This window comes from Rosa chinensis, chromosome 2, assembly GCF_002994745.2.
Source record: "Rosa chinensis cultivar Old Blush chromosome 2, RchiOBHm-V2, whole genome shotgun sequence".
In the NCBI taxonomy this organism is placed as follows: domain Eukaryota; kingdom Viridiplantae; phylum Streptophyta; class Magnoliopsida; order Rosales; family Rosaceae; genus Rosa; species Rosa chinensis.
In genome coordinates, this window is record NC_037089.1 from 81,281,778 (window position 1) to 81,302,310 (window position 20,533).

At 46.1% G+C, this 20,533-nt stretch overlaps 1 protein-coding gene and 1 long non-coding RNA gene across 2 annotated transcripts; one reads left to right on the forward strand and one right to left on the reverse strand.

Annotated features, from left to right (window-relative positions):
* Positions 1–11,411: 11,411 nt before the first annotated feature.
* On the reverse strand, positions 11,412–13,630 carry LOC112190843. The gene is made up of 3 exons (XR_002932622.2): positions 12,540–13,630; positions 12,167–12,201; positions 11,412–11,639 (listed from the first exon to the last, which is right to left on the reverse strand). It is a non-coding gene; the product is annotated as an uncharacterized LOC112190843 (long non-coding RNA).
* A 630-nt stretch (positions 13,631–14,260) lies between these two features.
* On the forward strand, positions 14,261–20,385 carry LOC112190841 (probable ubiquitin conjugation factor E4). Its single transcript, XM_024330340.2, has 16 exons — positions 14,261–15,333; positions 15,812–16,010; positions 16,153–16,304; positions 16,389–16,656; positions 16,799–16,942; positions 17,154–17,357; positions 17,463–17,575; positions 17,662–17,791; positions 17,932–18,021; positions 18,136–18,339; positions 18,431–18,526; positions 18,625–18,747; positions 19,358–19,450; positions 19,597–19,761; positions 19,830–19,919; positions 20,002–20,385. The coding sequence occupies exons 1-16, from the start codon at positions 14,483–14,485 to the stop codon at positions 20,176–20,178; spliced, it is 3,099 nt and encodes a 1,032-aa protein (XP_024186108.1). The 5' UTR covers positions 14,261–14,482; the 3' UTR covers positions 20,179–20,385.
* The last annotated feature ends 148 nt before the right edge of the window (positions 20,386–20,533 follow it).

The following is a 20,533-nucleotide window of genomic DNA, read 5'->3' on the forward strand; positions in this document are numbered from 1 at the left end:
CTGGCGGCTCCTCCCTCGTCACAATGACTTCTCCCGCCGGCTGAACCGCCTGAGAACCACGCCTCTGGGCAGGCATCCGCTCCTTCTGAGGCCCGCCCGCAGCACTTCCCCTCTGCTCCCCGCCGGCCGTCTGGGTCCCCGCCTGCACCACAGGCAGACCATCTTCACCGAGGTGGGACTGGTGCGACATCGCCATCACCACCGGAACCTCGGACTGGCTCAACGCCAACGTCTCCGGGTTCACTACAGTCTGCTGGGCCGCCAGCCCCTCGGCGTACATGGCCTCCAAAAAATTTTCTATCTCCGCCCGATCCATGGCTTTCTCAAACGCGTCGCGACTTGATTTGTTGCCCGGCGGAGTTTCTAAAAAAAAAAAAGGGGAAAGAGCCACCAGTCAGACACAATTCAATTATAAAATGAAACGACAGGGTAGACTCCTCACCAATGGAGCGTATCAGTCGTAGGTCGACCAATAACTCCCAACCAGTCAGCAGGCAGAAGTCAAGCAGGTTCCGGTTCCGCCAGCAACCTCTGATCCTCGCCACGCGGCACTCTTCTTCACGCGACAGCGTATACCGAAGTCCCGCTGCACAAAAAAACACGTCGTTAGTAAGAATACAAGTTCAAGCGTGTAAGCACGGCAAACATTTTCAGCGGACACCGGCCACCAACCTCGAATAGGTTGGAACTCAGACTTAATCCTAAATGACGGCCCTTCTTCGTTAGACCTAGCGTGATACTCCCAACCGTCGGTAGCGACGCAAAAGGTCCCCCGCCAATAGGACATGGAGTCCCTCAGATTCTCGATCAACTTGGGCGCTCCCTGCCGGCGACTCAAGTTTACTTGCCCGTGGCAGCCTTGGCGCTTCACATACACTAACTCGTAGAAGTGCAGCACTTCCGCCACGGTAGGCCCCTCGCACCCCGACAAGCGCCACAAGGAGTTCATCGCCAACATCAACCGCCACATGTTTGGACAGATCTGACCAAAGGCAAGGCCAAACTCGCAAACAAGGATTTGGAGATTGGGCACCAGCGGCAGTGCCACCCCTTGGCGGAATATGGCTTCGTGCACGGCCGCACACCCCGTCGGGAGAATTGACGCCTTCTCATCAGCCGTCGGTGGGCGTAGCTTCACCGACCCCGGCAACCGGAACGCCTGCTTCAATCGGGCGACAGCAGCACCGCTCATCCCCCCTCCCGCCTCGTCAACGGCTGTCCCATCCGGGAGGAACCACGCTGACTCAACATTTTGCTCCGCTGTTTCCCCCTCCCCAGCGGAGCCGCTGGCAGCACTGTTACTCGCCAGACGCTCGTCGCGCCTGGCTTTGGCGGCAGCGGCCTCGCCCGCCTTAGAACTCTCCGGACGCGAACCCCGACCCATAACTACTTCCCAGGGGATGGTCTGTAGCGGCTCGACGTCTAGCACTTCTGGCAGTGAGGTTCCTGCAGGGGCAGACGGACGCAACGAATCAATAAAAACCCCATCCGCCGCGCTGAGCGACACGTCAGACCCGGAATCCTCACTGCTCGAAATCTCTATAACGCTAGCCATCCCAAAACCCTAAAACCCACATCAGTTAGCACAAACATAGATCTAGCCTATTTCCGCATCAGATATAGCCAAAATAATCAAGACCAAAACCCAGAAAACCCCAAAGTATAAACAAACACTCAACCCAGACTCGACTATCCAAATCCTAAAACCAATGAACGCATTGGCCAACCATCATTCAATCCCCCACAAAAAACCCCATCTCACAACTCAGAGCACACCCAGAAAAGCAAACACAACAAAACCCAGCAACTAGCAGAAACAAATAGCAGAAGACAGAGATCCGAATACCAACCTCGGTGGTGCAATCTCCGGCACGGTGGTGCACAGGTACGACCGACGTCTCTGGAAGTGGTATACCCAAGCTTCGGTAGGCTCCTTCTCCGGTTTCGAACAAACGGTGGCTAAGCTTTCAAAAATTTTCACAAAGTGTCGAATCCCCCAGAGTTTCCCCCCTTTTTATATCGGCCCCAACGCATCCTCAGCCGTCCGCTCCATACCGACATCCCTTGTTAGCCGTACACGTGTCGTACGTCTCCACTCACTCTCCGGATTGCCCGAAGCGTCATCTCGGTTACGAAACCCACAGTTACTATCATTAAAGGCTAGAAGACGGACAGGCTTAGCAGACAAACCTACGCACGCTAACCCGCTGTGGGCGCGACACGTATTAACCACCGAAGGGGCAACTTCGAAAACCCCGCCGGCGGAACTTCTCCCTTGTCCTTCCCCAAGAGAACACGTATCCACCGGCGGAGCAAAGTCTCCGCTGAACAAACCCGCCAGCGGAACTTCTCCCTTGTCACCTTCCAAGGAGTGAAGTCTCCGCTGAGCAAACCCGCCAGCGGAACTTCTCCCTTGTCGCCTTCCTAGGAGTGAAGTCTCCGCTGAGCAAATCCGCCAGCGGAACTTCTCCCTTGTCACCTTCCAAGGAGTGAAGTCTCCGCTGAGCAAACCCGCCAGCGGAACTTCTCCCTTGTCGCCTTCCTAGGAGTGAAGTCTCCGCTGAGCAAATCCGCCAGCGGAACTTCTCCCTTGTCACCTTCCAAGGAGTGAAGTCTCCGCTGAGCAAACCCGCCAGCGGAACTTCTCCCTTGTCGCCTTCCTAGGAGCGAAGTCTCCGCTGAACAAACCCGCCAGCGGAACTTCTCCCTTGTCACCTTCCAAGGAGTGAAGTCTTCGCTGAGCAAACCCGCCAGCGGAACTTCTCCCTTGTCGCCTTCCTAGGAGTAAAGTCTCCGCTGAGCAAATCCGCCAGCGGAACTTCTCCCTTGTCACCTTCCAAGGAGTGAAGTCTCCGCTGAACAAATCCGCCAGCGGAACTTCTCCCTTGTCATTTTTCCAAGGAGCGAAGTCTCCGCTGAACAAACCCGCCAGCGGAACTTCTCCCTTATCACTTTCCAGGAGACGAAGTCTCCGCTGAGCAAACCCAGCCAGCGGAACTTCTCCCTTGTCACTCTCCAGGAGACGAAGTTTCCGCTAAGCAAACCCCGCCAGCAGGACTTCCTCCTGGCTACCCTGCAAGCAGGGTGACTGTCGCCACACACCGCTGGCAGAACCTTTCTTTTCGTCTTGCAAAAATACCGCCAGGCACGTCTATCGGACGCTGCTGCATCTAGCGGGGGGATATCCGCCAAACGGAAAATCCCGAGGCTACGCCTCACTGACAACGACCGCCACGCGGCGTTACCGTCAGACCGTCCCTACGGGACACGGGGACTAGTCAACCAGTCTACGACGGCCCTGATCAGGCACGTTGACCCCCGTCATTTGGGTGCTAAACATTGGGCTCGCTACCCAACACCCTCTGCTCCGTGCAGCTCCCCCTCATCAAACAAATTACCGACCATCCGGAGGTCTATCTTCGCCGGGGAGTGGGGGACTCCCTGGGGGGCCCAGCAGGGGCCCACCCGAAAGGGTACAAAGCGTTTGCTCAGTAAAACCAACGGTTGACAACGCACTGACGCTAATTATGCTCTTGCAAGTCTAGCGGAGGAAAACGCTTCAAACCGCCGAACAACTCCCCAACCAAGATTGCCCTCCTTGACTGGGGACTTGGGGGACTTGTACATACATGTACATTTGCAAGCATAATTAGCTATAATGGGCCATGCTCATTGTACTGCTAAAGGTACTAATTCCAACCAAAGGAATGACGTGCAGACACACCGCCAGACGGGCTACAACCTCAGCATCGGACCACCTCCAGATCGCCACTAACGCGCCGCGCCAAGATGGCATCAGAAGCTTCTGAAACTGAGAACTGAAGCATATCAGTCCCACATCGAAAACAAAGACAAGATCAGTCTCTTCCTCACCTATAAAAGGTTCTCTCCTCTCTCCTCATTAATTACGCATTCAATACTTACCTACTGTTACTTTGTCAACATAAATACATTGACTAACTTAGGCATCGGAGAGTTGAAGACCGCCCAGCGCGGTCTCCCTCTGACGCCCATTGTATTTTACTTGACAGGTAACGGGGACTACAATAACGACACAAGTATCGATCCGCCCACCGGATCAGCGTTAACTAAGGTCCAGCTACCGCTAGACTTTTAGACATTAACAAGTGCCTTGAAGGCTCAAGCTGTAACCATCGCTGCCGAACAGGATCAGCGTCATAGGACAATTTTGAACGCTATAGCGGAGCATACCAAGCAAACTGCGTCGAATATGGCAGATCTTCGCAAGGATGGGGCCAACTTGGCAACTGAGGTGGCTATGCAGAGAGCCGAATTGAACCAGGCGAGAGATGTAATGAACAAGGCCTTAGGGGATCCTAATGATATCCTTGGCTCTCTTGGCCAGCCATCCGGTTCAGGCAAGTATGTGCCACCAAATCAACGCGAGAAGACCAACCAAAATGTTGGTTCTTCCTCAGCTACTGTTGCTACTGCTCCATCGAAGAACAAAGAACAAGCCTTGGTTATTAATGGCAGCAAAGAAAAGACTGCTTCATCAAGCGGACAGGCCATCAAGAAACACCAAGTCTCGAAGGGTGCAGGAACTGCGTCAGAACCTGTGACTTTCGTCCAGTACGACAGCGACGGAGCAGAAGTGGTATATCAAGAATTGTCGGGAAGTTATTATGCGCTCGACCAGACTGGTGCCCCGATCAAGATAACAGCTTTGTCGAAGGAAGAGGTGTCGCCTGCAGTAACTCTCCAGCAACAAGCTACTTCCTGCATTGTGCATGTTGGGGAAGGATCGACAATGGTAAACCAAGCAACCCCTGGACAAACTACTCACCGAGCTGCAGTAATGCCTCCGCCGCCTCCAGGCCCAGAGTATGTGAGACATGATGAGGTAGAGGAGATGATCAGATTGGCAAACCCTAGAGCCCAGCCGGATGGGGTATATGAGGGACCTTTCCCGCCACACATCATGCTCGCACCTTTCCCCCGAGGCTATAAGAACATTATTTTTTCTACTTTTTCAGGGGAGGACACAGAAGATGCGGCAACACACCTGGCCAGATTTAGAGTACAATGTGGCCAATATTAGAATGATGATGTCCTCAAGTGCAGGATCTTTGGCACTTCGCTGTCCGGCGCTGCTTTCAGATGGTTTTCTAAACTCAGACCAGGGACAGTGGCGGATTGGCCGGCAATGGAGCTACTTTTCCTTGAGACATTTGGAAATATTGAACCTGAAGTAGACCTGGCCTCTCTCACTCAGATGGCCCAACAGCCTACAGAATCGGCAGTCGCTTATCTTCAATGCTTTCAAATCCAGAAGGCCAAACTAAATGTCATCCTGCCCGAGAAGGAGTTGGTCAAGTTGGCGGTCAAAGGTTTGGAGCCCCGACAACGAAAGAAGCAGCACGGCAGCATGATCCAGTCGATGGGAGAACTCATCACGGAGGTGGGCAGTTTCGAGCATCTCCTCAGAGAAACAGATGCAAGGAAGAATGCCTCCAGAGGGACGTACGTGCCCAGTAAACACCGTACTGTAGCGGCCCTGAGCTACCAGCCGACCACTTACGACCCTTATTACCATCACAACACTGGAGAAGCGGTCCAAGATGACGAAGAGGATGAGGATAATGATATAGCAGCCTATGAACTGACCGGGAAGAAGAACCCGTCTTTGAAGCAGTTGAAGATCTCAAAGGAACCTGTCAAGCTCAAAACAATGGCCTTCACCAAACCGGAGTTCGCGGCATATACCTACGATGCCAACAACGCTCACGAGATCCTTGACGAGATGATTGCTGCGAAGATGGTGAACACTGATTTTGGGCCTTTTCCACGGCCAGAGCAGTTGAAGGGAAAGAAATACTGCAAGTTCCACAATCTGTGGAACCACAACACCGCGGACTGTGTAAAGCTCAAAGACCAGATTCAGGTATGGCTTAATAATGGTAGTTTGCAGGTAGAAGCTCCGATCACCGCGGCGGCATTAGTTGACGTTGATCCCTTCCCCGACACTGGGATCAATATGGTCAATGTGGATTGGAATAAGCAGCAGCAACGGAAACCAACGCTGGATTTGGTTCCGAGTAAACAGGGTCATAGATCCACCGCGGATGAAGCGTCCGTTAAGGGTAGAGTTGAGGCGACCAACCAGGCCTCACCCGTAATTATGTGCTCGCGATGTAAAGAGGAATGTGGTATCCAAATACCGCACGAGGAAATCGAGCAGACATTTCACTTTGGTTCCCTACCACCAGTCAAGTGGGCCTCATCGTCGCGAAACTATCAGCCTACCAGCCCAAGAGAACGGGAGAAGATGGCATCACCCTCATCCCCCAGAGACTCCAATTTATTCCTGAAATTAAAAGCAGCCGCCAGTGATCCGAAACAGGAAAAGACCAGAAGCGGTTCCAAAGATATTCTGACCAAGCCCTATATACCACCTGCTCCAGCTAATCCTATCAAAGAGGGCAAATGGTACACCAGGGAAAAGGGGACGGCAGTGGAGATTAGCCCGTCCCGGAAGAGGAAGTTACAGCGTAGGTTTGGGGAAGCCAAGCGCGCTCTAGAGGCTTTAGACCAAGGCCTGATCAAACCTTCCCAACTGGTCAAGTCGCCCGAACAATACCAGAAAGAAATGGAAGCGCTGGCCGCTAAACCATTGAGACCTCCCCGTGGTCTTAACAAACAAACAGATTCGCTAACGGGGGCTTCAAAGCCCAGTGTGTTTTGCAGGATTACTAAAGAGCGCTCGCCACCTCTTACCCGAGTGGAAAACTCGCCAACTCGGCGTCCGCATGTAAGGCGCAGGCTCTCCCATGAAGCATCAGTGGTCAAGGCTTCGGTCTTTGACAGGCTGGGGGGCAAGGACAGGGTTAGTAACACTTTGCAATGGCGACCCAAGAAAATCCAAAGTGTGGTCATCTCTGCCTCAGAGGGACACAGGGAACCGGAGAACCCTAAGCCGATTGTTGTGGAGCAAGAACTCGAGCCACAAGGGCTTGAACATTGCCAGGTGAAAGGCCTCACGGAAGGGTCGTTAGTAGATTGTTTGGCTCGGCAGCTCCAAACTGATATCCCGGTGGAAGAACCCAAGCTCGATTTGGATGACGACATGGAGGGGACTGAGACAGCTGACGTTTCTTGCAACATGGTTTATGTACTTCCCGCAAATATGCATTGTCAGTCGCTGCTCAGGATTGCGTGGAGACAGAAGAAGAGGGTGTGCAACCATTGCAGGTCACTTCAGCAGCCGCAACACCTGTAGAAGACAGGGCCTTGCCGGAACCAGAAGAGGTTCCAAACAAGGGGTCACTTATTAATTTCTCCAAGCCAACACCAGCCATGGTCCAGCACATGCGACCGCTCTACATTACGGCAGACATTGGCGGTATCAAAGTCAGCAAAATCATGATTGACACCGGAGCAGCCGTTAATGTTGTCACCATTAGGACCATGCAATTGCTTGGGATCAAGCGGGAGAAATCCAGTCCACGTCTCTTGCACTCAAAAATTTCGCGGGCACTGTAACAAAAACCTTAGGGTTATTGTTCCTGCGCATTAAGGTCGGACCAGCAGAGGGGGCTTATGCCTTCTTTGTGACGGATTGTTATGCGGCCTACAGTGCCATTTTGGGCAGAGACTGGATCCACCGGAGTTACTGTGTGCCCTCGACACTTCATCAAGAGCTGGTTATGTGGAATAGGGAAACAGACACGGCAGAGGTGGTCCAAGCAGATCCCCGTCCATTCCCAGTCTCCGCAAATTATGTAGATGCCAGGTACTATCTGGAGCCTATCACTCCATTGCAGGTTAGTGGCATCGATGATAAGGGCCGCCCCACAGGGGTGACGGCCTCTGAACTGGCACAGTGGGGGCTCACGCTCGCAAAAGAAGGCTTGGAGAGGCCTGGCCACGCTGTGCCTAAACCTCTAACAGATTAATGGATTACAACCTCGTGGAGGAGGGGATAGAGGCCTTCCACTCGATACATGAACGACTGTCATCATACATGGTGGAAAAAGAGGCTTATGATCGCATCGCGACCTTATAGGTCGTTAATGAAGAACTTTCGGACCCGACGGAAGAATTGAAAGTATATCTGGATTCAGAAATCCAAAATCCAGAAAGGACCGGGAATGTTGGTCTCAAAGGGATGCATCGTCGCTTGGTACAGCATGCGATAGAGGGCCCCCAATACCGGTTGTCCGAGCCCGATGTTGCGGCCGTTGTAGAGGGCCGTTGATAAGGAGGTCCAGGTGCCAGTGGGCTTACAAGAGGAGGTGCAGAATATGAACTTACAAAGTCAATACTCAAGGAAAGCGATTCCTCCGGTCGCATTGTGTTCCCGGCTGTAATATGCCAACCATCTCGGGTATGAACCACTATGAGCGCTGCAACCTTGCTGGGCCATGGTCAAAGTAAAGTTGACAGTGTCAAATTGACCATGCACATAAGGCTCGCCATCGATGGGTAGGCCGGTGATGGCGAGGATGTCCAATAGAGTGATGCTCATTTGACCAAATCTAAAGTCAAATGTGTTGGTGGCGGTATTCCAGAAACAGAGAAAAGCAGCGAGCGGCGAACGATTACCACCGCGAGGAAGATTGAAACATAAGTCAATGGTGTGGGTGATGCCTGCAGCATTCCAGCGACCTAGATCTCGTGCCCGCGTCTCGCGATACCAAGAAACCTCCTGTGTACTAATGGAGGATGGCCAATTCCCTATCTTGGCTCGGTGGTTTTGGGCACCCCAATCGCTAAAGTCTCCAGGAGTCCTTCGGAGGACTGGAATGGGCCGGCGAATAGGAAGACCGTATAAGGAGATGGCGTCGTCCGGGATAACACCTTGCGGTGCTGGGCCTAACCCGGTGTGATGGTCGGAGAAACGAAGGAGTAGGGGTCGGTGAATAGTGGTTTCTAGACGAATGCGAACACCGATGCTGGTGCCCCAAGTCCGAGCAGCCGTTTCGTTTAATTCTTCTTCCTGATCGATGATGATTTTCTTAGGGGGAGCCATTTCCGGATCGTTTGCAGGAAGGATGTTGGTAGAAATGGGTTTTTCTGGGTTTAAGAGACTGGAGGGGCTTCTGATGTGACAAGGTTGTGGCTGTGAGTTTAAATAAAGGATTTTGTGAGGGAAACGATGCGACAGAAAGCGTTTCACAAACGAAAGGACACGACCTTCATTAATGGCATCGTTTCAAGCGACTGGCACGTCTTTCTAAGCCCCCTTCAATCAATTACATTCTAGCGGGCCTGATTTCGGGGCCTGAGGGGCAATGTTTGAGCCCAAAAGTAATTTTGGCAGAATCCTTTAGTGGGTTCGAGCCAGCGGGCCGATACCTGCGGTCCAAAAATAAGGCTACGCGGGTTTGGTTTATAGTTTCGCTCATCCCGTGTTTCGTAAGGAGACGAAGTCTTATTGAAATCGAGTAATAGAGACTAAACAGGAAACTTCAATTAAGAATCCTTCCAGGGCAAGGAGCAGTCGAAAACCCTAGGATATAAATACAGGGTTAAGCAGCGAGATAAAAGACCTCTCTCGAATCAATCAATCCCAGCAATTACAAAGCCTCCCCGGAGCAAACCTTCAACCTCGTTGAAACCCGGTGACCGCCCGCCAGTCCTAGTCTCCTCGCGAGCCGACTGTCAGCCTCACCCGATCAACCCGGCGACCGTACTTCCAGTCCCAGTCTCCCCAGGAGCCGACTGCTAGCACAACCGCCACTGTTACTTCCAGCGAAGCAAGGGTAACGCCGTCGCAACCCAGCGAAGCTAAAGTCACGCTTTAGCAAACCCGTGCTTCTCTCAACTTCCCAGTGATTGCTCTGCTTAGTCTACAACACTAAGTATCGATTCGGTGAACGCGAAGAAACCACAACCAAAGTCCTTATCCGTAAGGCAAAAAGTCCTTTCCCGGAAGGCAAGAAAAGAACCCTGTGACGAGGTTGGTGCTCTCCTCGTCCACAGCGCTTGAAAAAGAAGTCGGGTCACGGGACTACCCCAACGTCGGGTCACGGGACTACCCCAACGGCTGCACCCCGCGGTGCTGGCACGCCTGCGCAACCACTCGCTCAAAAGAGACTGTTTGCACACCAGCTGGTTTTGGAGCCAAACAAGAATGACGATGACGATAGAGATATTTATATCAGTGATAGTAGTGATAGTGACACCGAAAATGATAGCGGTGATAGTCATGGTGACACAGCCATGCCAGGATTTAGGCCCGTTAGTCGAAACGCAAGAGTGATGCTAGATAATCTTCGTGTCCCGATCGATTAGCGCGCAGCTTATTACCATGCACTGATTATGTTGATCATCCTAGTGCCAGGGATACTGATACATCTTTATATGCCAATTTGTTTCTCTCAATTGAGCCTGTTATTGAAGACACGAGAGCAATGCTGCGTAATTTTCATGCGCGAACTCGGCTTGACTAATATTCATCCCAGTGCAAGTGCAAATTCTGTTGCGCGCGCGTAGATTGGCTATGAACGCCTTGAGGATGGAACAACGTGACTACTGCTGCTGTAGGTTTAAAGAGCCTCCAAAACGACCGAACTTTATCATGGATGCTCTGCTTGAAGACTGTAATATTTCTCCGACCCTAAAGTATGTGTCGTCGATAGCGGAGTGCATGTGATCGCATTTACCTGAATCTAACTCAAGAATGTTATGGGTGAAGAGAGGTGATCAAGATACTTCGTCTGGCTTGGAGCAAACTTTAATTAATCCATTTTAATTCTCATGTTGCTTGTATTTGATTTATGTCCAATAAGTTATTCAAGTGTCATTTGTTTGAAATTGAAACTTATCATTAATTCAATGGCTAATGAAATTTAGAAGTAACTCAATCTTGGAGGGTTGTTCCAAGAGAACTTTGGTTTTATTTAAGTGTTCCTTCCATCCAGTTAGACAATGGATCAGTTTTGAATTAAAATTTCAAGACATATAGTGAACTTGGTCTTTCAAGTACTCTATCTTTACCTCTTTGCATGGTGGATTCTATCGAGCGCATCTCTATCTATTGATATATTAAGCATTTTCATATGGAATTATTTAATTAGATATGGTAGATCTCTCAATACTCATAGCACTGTCAAAATTCTAATTGATTCCTAACAAATTAATGCTAGAAAAAAATGTCAGATGGACGGTAATACTCCTACTGTATAACTCTGCATTGACTCTAATTTAGGGCTGGGCACGGGCCGGGCCCAACTATAATTTCACTGGGCCCGAACCCGGCCCGTTTTTCATTGGGCCCGGACCCGGCCCGTTTTAACAAAAACAGGGACCGGCCCGGAACCGGCCCGTTTCATTTCGGGCTGGGCTTGCGGGCTTTCGGGCCCAAAAACTTGTATTTGACCATTTGCTTATGCCTATATGGCTATATATATATATATATATATATATATATCCAGATTTCATTCATATATAGTTGCAAATTTCAAGCTGTTGAAGATTTGAATCAAAACACAATATCAAGATACAAAGTTCAAGCTGCAAATTCGAATTCAAAGTGTCCAAATTCAAATACAAATATCCAATGAAATATAAAGTCCTAAAGTCCTAATTCAGATGCAGCAATTTAGCAAGCCATTTTTTTCAGTCTCCTATCCAGCAGCAATGCAGCCATCATCAATTGGCTTCCACAGTTTTCCCTACAATAGCCATCCATCATTAGGCAGAAACCAAAAGCCACAAACCCGAATGCTCGATGACCAGTAATATGTCAAATGAAAAACAACAGTGAGATCATTTCAATAGTAACAATAAAACTCTGCTGGGTAGATCAACTTCCTAGCTTATGAAGTACAGACTTTACAGAATCCTTATAGTTCCAAGAGTCATTTAAATGGTTTAGGACTTTTGACATCTATTTGGTTAGACTAGTCCTATTCTGCTGCAGCAGCAAGCTTATGAGAATTTTAAGGGTGTAAAATGCTGTAAGAAGGCAAACTCAAGCAATACACATAACATAATTTGAGAAGATATTTTCAGGAGCATGATTAATGCCTACTGGCATCATGTGTAGAACCATCACCTTCGCAATTGTACAATCATGCAATATCAACATTTAAAATCAAATTTAATAGTAGAAAATCAACCTCTATGTCCATTCCATAAATGTAACGTGATATTTTTATTTTTATTTTCCAATTTTTTTTAGAAATACAAACATGTATACCTGGGCACTCAACAACTTCTTTGCTAAAACCATACCTGTGAAACAATAGTGAAAAAATTTCAGAATAAGTATTATGTCTCTCCTTGGGAGGAAATATGTATACATGTATATATACATATAGGCTGATCGAAAGCTGATGTCTGCAAGTCAGACTCATGAAAATAGTAATACCATTCCATCAGAATCTGCCCTGAATGGTTCTGTGTATGTGTGATATAAAGATAACAATACTACTATCACAGAAGTCATGCATGAAAATAAGAGTAAACTTTAGTTGATTAGTTAGTTTGATGGATAGTAAACCACAATAACTTTTTGGTTGCAATTTTAATTGGCGATGCATCTTGTATGTTTGTAAAATAGCCTCAGTTACCTCCTGAATTTAGATGTCACTAGTACAGGATACTTTACGAGAAGATGCAATGCCTGATTGAGCTGCTGAGGATGCTAAGACTGATGGCGGGGGTGGTAGATGGTGGGTGTGAGGTAGCGAGCGATGGGGACTGCACGTAATGATTGTTGGAGGCAAAAGTTTGGGTTGATGAGATTCAAACTCCTGAGACTCTCACTGTCCTAACTCCTAAGTGCTACTTCAATACCAATATTCAAGATTATCAACAAGTCAATATACAAAAATACCAGAAACTGCAGATCTCTTAATATATAAACAAATACCAATAATTGCAACTCAACATAATCAACTTTACTCATTCATTTCAGAAACTGCAGGTAGCAAATAAAATAGCAATATGCAGCAAGCAAGCAAAAATTAATGCAGTAGGCAATAAATCAAAGATGGCTGTCAAATACCAGCAGCCATCTTTGATTTTTTAGCTCGACAAGCAGCCTTTTTTACAATATACAAAAAGCAATGAACTCAACAAAAACTCAAATCCCAGTTTAGCTACAAACCAAATAAGCACAAAAAGTGATCAAATTTATCAATCAACTAAGGAACCCATGAAGCTAAAACGAGTGGCAGACCTGAAGAACAACGATCTCCTATTCTCTAGCTTCGAGTTGGCAGATGAAGTGAAGAGAGAAAGAGAGAAGGATAGAGCAGTCCTGGGCGGCGTCTCGATCCGAGAGGGAGAGAGGAGGCTTCGTGCAGGTGAAGTGAAGAGAGAGAGAGAGAGAGAGAGGGACAGAGCTGGGCGCCGTCTCGGGAGCTGTCTCACTCGGTGCGTCGATCTATGAGGGAGAAAGAAGAAGGCGTCGGCAGCGTCGTGCAGGTGCAGTGAAGAGAGAAAGAGAAGGATCGGTGTCTCGACCCTGGGCGGCGTCTCGATCGGAGCCCGTTTGGTGTCTCGGCCTCATAGCTATGGCGGAGGAGAATGAGCTCAGTTTCGACTTTGTAGATGGAGGCGCCTCTTGTGTGTTCAGATCAGGTAGAATATTAGAAATGGAAGATGAAGATTACGTTTAGGTTTTTGAGAGAAGAGTAGAATCTTATTTGTTCAATCCTATGATAAGGATTTTACTCTCTATATTAGTACCAATAATACATGGCCATCTGTCTTTTGATGTCTAATACGGGCCTGACGGGCTTTTTCTATTTTCAAACACAAGGCCCGGCCCGAACCGTTTGTTTGAAAGTCAAGGCCCGTCCCGAACCGTTTCGACAAAAAAAATAATTGGGCCCGACCCGTACGGGTCGGGCTTTGACGGGCCGGTCCGGGTTTGCGGGTTTTCGGGCTTAAATGCCCAGCCCTACTCTAATTCATGTTTTTTCTTAGTAACCTAATCGACTTGTGGATTTGGTAATTGAAATGAATTAACCAAAATAATCTACCAAATCTAATTCATATTGGTGACATTGGGCATTTGGGCCAGGATCTCATTACTAGGTTTACAAGGGTCACAAAATATAGATAAAATGTATCATATTCAAACTAAACTCGGATATCTTCTATTAAATTTTGTTGTTGAGTGATTATGAATTCATAGATTTATTATATAAATCCAGAGAGAGTAAGCTCTTAGGAAGATAATTAAGGTTCACAAGACACTTAAATTTGCAATGGAAGCTACCAGAATACCCAATAGTACCAAAAACCCAACCAGGCCCAAACACCACTTCGGGTTTATATCTGGGAAATTATATTCCTACTTGTTATTTATAATTTTCTTGTATCCGAACTCCCAAGTCTTGTGAAATCATCGTCCTCTTTCCCAAACCTCTCTGCAACTCTCCCACAATGGCTTCCCTCACTAACCCTTAGCTCCACCCCAAAACCCACAAATACCCACCACCTTATTTTCTCTACAAAAAAAAAAAAAAAATTTCGATTCACATAGCACAAAAAGACGACCGACATGTCGACCCCAAAACCGCAGAGGTCTAAAGAAGAGCTGGAGGACATAATCCTCCGGAGAATCTTCCAGGTCTCGCTGACGGAGCCGGCCGAGCCCAATTCGCGAGTCGTCTACTTGGAGATGACGGCGGCGGAGATTCTCAGCGAGGGCAAGCCGATGAGGCTCACGCGCGACCTCATGGAGTCGATCCTGATCGACCGTTTAATGGGTAGCTTCGCCGCCGTGGAGCCGCCGTTTCAGTACCTTGTCGGGTGTTACCGACGCGCCTACGACGAGGGTCGGAAAATCACCGTCATGAAAGATAAGAACTTGAGGGCGGATATGGAGTCGGTGATTAAGCAGGCGAAGAAGCTTTCGGTTTCGTATTGTAGGATCCATTTGGGGAACCCGGAGGCGTTTCCGGGTTCGGGTTCGGATCCGGCGACGGCGTCAAATGCGTCGCCGTTGCTGCCGTTGGTTTTTTCCGAGGTGGGGAGCGGCTCGGTGGATGAGTTTGGAGGGAGTTCTAGTACTAGTAGTGGAGTTCAGTGCCCACCTGGGTTTTTGGATGACTTCTTTAGGGACTCGGATTTCGATAGCTTGGACCCAATTTTGAAGGGTTTGTATGAGGAGCTTAGGGAGATTGTGCTCAAGGTTTCGGCATTGGGGAATTTCCAGCAGCCATTGAGGGCTCTGTTGTATTTGGTTAGCTTTCCTGCTGGGGCTAAGAGTCTGGTGAATCACCCGTGGTGGATTCCCAAAGGTGTTTACTTGAATGGGAGGGTTATCGAAAGGACTAGTATTTTGGGTCCTTTTTTTCATGTCAGTGCTCTGCCGGATCATCCTATTTTCAAGAGCCAGCCGGATGTGGGGTGAGTTAGCTATTTGTGTTTAGCAATGAGTATGAGATTGTAGGGGTGCTTGTGCTTTTATATGTTGTTGTTTGGTTGGTTGGTGGAATATTGATATAGGAAAAGAATAGAATCATAATGTTGCATATGCTATGCTGGTTTGCTTTTTTGAATACTGTTGGAGACTGAAGCTCTATTTAGCTGAACATAGTGTATTGCTTTTGGGTTGTTTAAACTTGCTTTACTCTATTTATGTTAGTACCGGAGTCAATTTGCTTGTTGCCTCTCTATTTTTTTCCCTCAACTTTGGCATCTAATAAGAGGACTCTACTGCTAGTGATTTTACGCTTGTTCAGTTGAATAAAAGACTTGTATCACATGTGCAATTGGTAGATCTATGTGCATATGGTTTACTTGGTAAGCAGTTTTTTTTTTCTTTCTATTGCGTGCGGTTTCATATTCAATGCATTGATTCTCTCTCGAATGTTGTGAACACCAGGCAGCAGTGCTTTTCAGAAAATTCTAAGGATAGTGATCTGCGATCTTCGTACGCCACAATAAAGACACTTACGAATAGTCTATATGACGGCCTCGCAGAAGTTCTCCTCAAACTATTAAAAAATGCAGAGACCCGTGAGAGTGTTCTTGAGTATCTTGCTGAGGTTATCAACAAAAACTCATCAAGGGCTCATATTCAGGTATCTAATTTCTATTATATGTGTTGTCAGAAATCTTTCGCTAGTGATAACTGATGTCCATGTTTTAATAAGGAATCTATTGGTCTCTTATTCTCTAAAAATTTAGTAATTATTAATGACCTCAGTAAGTTCATGGTCACAGGTCGATCCTCTTTCTTGTGCAAGTTCTGGCATGTTTGTCAATCTCAGTGCTGTCATGCTTCGACTTTGCGAGCCATTTCTGGATCCAAATTTAACAAAAAGGGACAAAATTGATCCAAAATATGTATTCTATGGTGACCGTCTGGAGTTAAGGTGAGTAGATTTTTGATTAGTGGGTGTGTCTTTTCTTTTCTAGATTTTGTCCATGTCTAACAATTGTTTATGGACCTACATTAGAGGTTTGACTGCTCTACATGCATCATCTGAAGAAGTTACTGAATGGATTAACAAAGATAGTCTCGGGAATGCTGGTGGTGATGGTCAAAATCGCCTTTCACAATCCCAAGAAGCCACCAGCTCTGGCAGTAATATATCTCAACCTTCTAACATGAAGCCAAGCGGCGAAAAATCTAAATCATTTATTTGTGAATGCTTCTTCATGACTGCGAGGGTGCTCAACCTGGGTTTATTGAAGGCACTTTCTGACTATAAGCATCTAGTACAGGTAATTGGGTTGTGCTTATTTATTCGAGGACAAGGATTACTACGCTTTTAAAAATGACGGCTTATATATAATTTAAACTATTCACTGATTAAATTTTGTTATACTTGATGGAAAATTTACATATAAAAATTACTCAATCCAGGACATGCAGAGGTCTGAAGATACACTTAAAGCCTTGAAAAGACAGGCACCTTCTCCTCAATTGAATATTGATATAGCTCGCCTTGAGAAAGAGTTAGAGTTGTATAAACAGGAAAAGCGTTGTCATGAAGCTCAGATACTCACGGTATGCCCAAACTTTGCGTGTATGTGTGTGTTTTAATGTGCATTAAGTGGAGTTGTTACTTGTGTGTGTGTGTTTGTCTGTGGGCACGCGCATTAAGTGCAGTTCTTACTTAGTTTGCCTAACCTATTAGACTTCAGTGCAGATTGTGTTTATTTTCCATATGGGTATTAGTTTGATTTTTTTACTGATTCTTAAAAATCATTGTCTTCAGGATGAACCACTTTTAGAGCGTGCTCTTTCTTTCTACCGGTTGATGGTGGTGTGGCTAGTTCGCTTGGTTGGTGGATTTAAAATGCCTTTGCCGTCAACTTGCCCCGTGGAATTTGCATCTATGCCAGAACATTTTGTGGAAGATGCCATGGAGTTGCTTATATTCGCTTCCCGGATGCCAAAAGCATTTCATGGGATCCTGTTGGTACGTTCTTATCATAAAGCAATTTACCAAATTTTGTTCTTATTTTCGCTAGTCTCATTTTCATATGCTGTTTTATTTGACGTGTTATATATTTTTATTTTGCAGGATGAATTTATGAACTTTATTATAATGTTCATGGCAAGTCCAGAATATATTAGGAACCCTTATCTAAGAGCAAAGATGGTTGAAGTCCTGAATTGCTTGATGCCCCGTCCAAGGTGGTTTGATGTCTCCCTTTTATATTGATTTATCCATTTTGAAGATGACAATTAGATATTTATAGAATTTTGCGCTGCATTTGCAGTCATCAATCACCTGCTGCTACAGCTGCTGCTGCTAGCCTGTTCGAAGGGCACCAACTGTCTCTCGAGTATCTTGTGAGGAATCTCTTGAAACTATATGTAGACATTGAGTTCACTGGTTCTCATACACAGGTGAGTACTCTCATGTTCATGTGTGTTAATGGGATATATATATATATATATATGTATATATGTATATGTATATATATGAGTCAACTCTGTGTTTTCATTTATGGTCTTGTTGATTGGCGTTTTGCTTTTGAGTTGTGTAGTTCTATGACAAGTTCAACATCCGTCACAATATTGCTGAACTTCTTGAATATCTTTGGCAAGTCCCCAGTCATCAAAATGCTTGGAAACAGGTAGAGACCAATTTCATGGAAAGACTTGTTAGAAATATTGATTATACGTTCAATACAGTGTACCCTGATCTTTATGCCATGTGCTTGACTACACCAACTTGTACACTGTTCCAGATTGCTAGGGAAGAAGAGAAAGGCGTATATTTGAATTTCTTAAACTTCTTGATCAATGATAGTATATATCTTCTTGATGAAAGTCTTAACAAGATTCTTGAACACAAAGAACTGGAGGCTGAGATGTCAAACACCGCAGAATGGGAGCGTAGACCCGCTCAAGAGAGGCAGGAGAGAACCCGCCTGTTCCACTCTCAAGAAAATGTTTGTCTTGTTCTTCCACACACAATTACCGTAAGTGTTCTTTTCATGAATTAAGAGACCCAATCAAATGAATACTGTTGTGCTTTTACAGATTATCCGAATTGATATGAAGTTAGCAAATGAAGATGTGAGTATGTTGGCATTTACTACGGAACAAATTACAGCTCCTTTCCTACTTCCTGAGATGGTAAAATCTTCTCTCCTGATATTAACCCTTTGATAATCAGTTTCCCCAAGCAGTTTACCATATTATTATTTAAAACCATGTGTTATTTGTTTTTCCAGGTTGAAAGGGTGGCAAGTATGCTCAATTATTTTTTGTTGCAATTAGTAGGTCCTCAAAGAAAATCTCTTAGTCTGAAAGACCCGGAGAAGTATGAGTTCCGCCCAAAGCAATTGCTTAAGCAGGTTGGCAATAACTCTTTTTTCAACTTGTATCTTTCATGCCTGCTGGAAGATATATATCTGAAATTACCTGTATTGACTGACTAACTTATGGAATGGGGCTTCGGTTCATTACCATCACTTCAAGTTGAGCTGGATCCCAATCTTATGACGGAATTTGTGTTAGATGGTAGTACCATGCTTGAAATACCTATCACTCTCTTAGGGTTTGATTGTTACTGTGAGACCTTTGCATTTAAGTGCCCTGGTGGCGGTGTGTTATCACTGAATGTTGAAATAAGGTCTGGGTTCCAGTTTTGGTCAAAGAAAAAGGATTTGGGCTCCAAGTTGTCTGCAAGTTGAGATAAAGATAGTGGGATAGTTTGAGATAAGACACAGGTTGAACATGTTGTTCCATAGTGATGTTTTTCCTAACATTATTCCATGGTACCTGTGCTTGTGAATTCAACGTGGAAATGCAACATTGTTTTACAAAGTTGACTGGTTGACCTATAGAAATGTTTGCACTCGCATGGCATTACTTTGTTGATACTTTGATTCTAATTTTGCATATGTTAATGCTGTTACTACAGAGCGAAGATACCTGACTAACTTTTTCTTCATCTCTGTGAAGATTGTGTACATATATGTTAATCTGGCAAGAGGTGATACGGAAAATATCTTTCCAGCTGCTATCTCAAAGGATGGTCGATCTTACAATGAGCAGGTAATTCAAGTGATGCAAAGCAATTTCCATGCACTTATTATTTTGGTTTTATAATTTAGGGCTATTGAATGCAAACCGCAGTTATATCTGTTGGTTTAAAAACTCCTGACTGACCGGAAGAACCCGATATTTGGATATGGCTGCAGTTGTTCAGTGCTGCTGCCGATGTCCTAAGGAGAATTGGTGAAGATGGAAGGGTCATACAGGAGTTTGTTGAGCTTGGTTCCAAAGCCAAGGTTGCTGCTTCTGAGGCCATGGACGCTGAAGCTGTTCTTGGGGATATACCAGATGAATTCCTTGACCCAATTCAGGTATATCTTTTGTGTTTTATGATAGATAGTTTGGAGCACACTTTGATTGTATTTTTTTTTTTTTGCAGTACACTTTAATGAAGGATCCAGTTATCTTGCCTTCTTCAAGAATCACAGTAGACCGGCCTGTCATTCAAAGGCATCTTCTTAGTGATAATGTACATCATCGCCCCCTCTTTACTATACAGCTGATACTGTTATACGGGCAACTCTTGCTAACATATCTGTTACGATTTGCAGAGTGATCCATTCAACCGTTCCCATCTTACTGCGGACATGTTGATACCGGATAATGATTTGAAGGCAAAAATACAAGAGTTTATTAGGTCGCAACAGTCGAAGCGCGGGGAAAGCCTTAGCATGCAGAGTGATAAGGCAACAATACAAACCACATCTAGTGAAATGCTAATTGATTAGATCATTAGAAAAAAATTTGTTAATATAATATTAGTTTTTGGGGTGGTGGCTAAGATTAAATCATGATTTGAGCAAATGATCATATGGATAAATATATTTTCGTAGGTAAACTATTACTGATCTGTAAAGTTATGTAATTTCTTTTTCAATTAGTTTATGAGCATTACAACATCAGTTGGGAATTTATTCAATGGTCTGGTGGTCGCATGATTTTGTATTGTGAACTGCTGATGTATCTTTCGGATGGCAGCCAGCCAGCCACTATATCGTGGATATATCGCTGGAAGTCGTCTCTAGCATCAAACAGAACAGACCAACCAAGCATGGTGCTTGAGCCTGGCCTGCCTGCAGCAAC

Coding starts and splice junctions, on each gene's coding strand:
- LOC112190841 (XM_024330340.2), top strand. CDS start 14,483: ATGTCGACCCCAAAACCGCAGAGGTCTAAAGAAGAGCTGGAGGACATA. Junction 15,334..15,811: donor AAGAGCCAGCCGGATGTGGG/GTGAGTTAGCTA, acceptor TGTGAACACCAG/GCAGCAGTGCTTTTCAGAAA. Junction 18,022..18,135: donor ATCAAAATGCTTGGAAACAG/GTAGAGACCAAT, acceptor ACACTGTTCCAG/ATTGCTAGGGAAGAAGAGAA.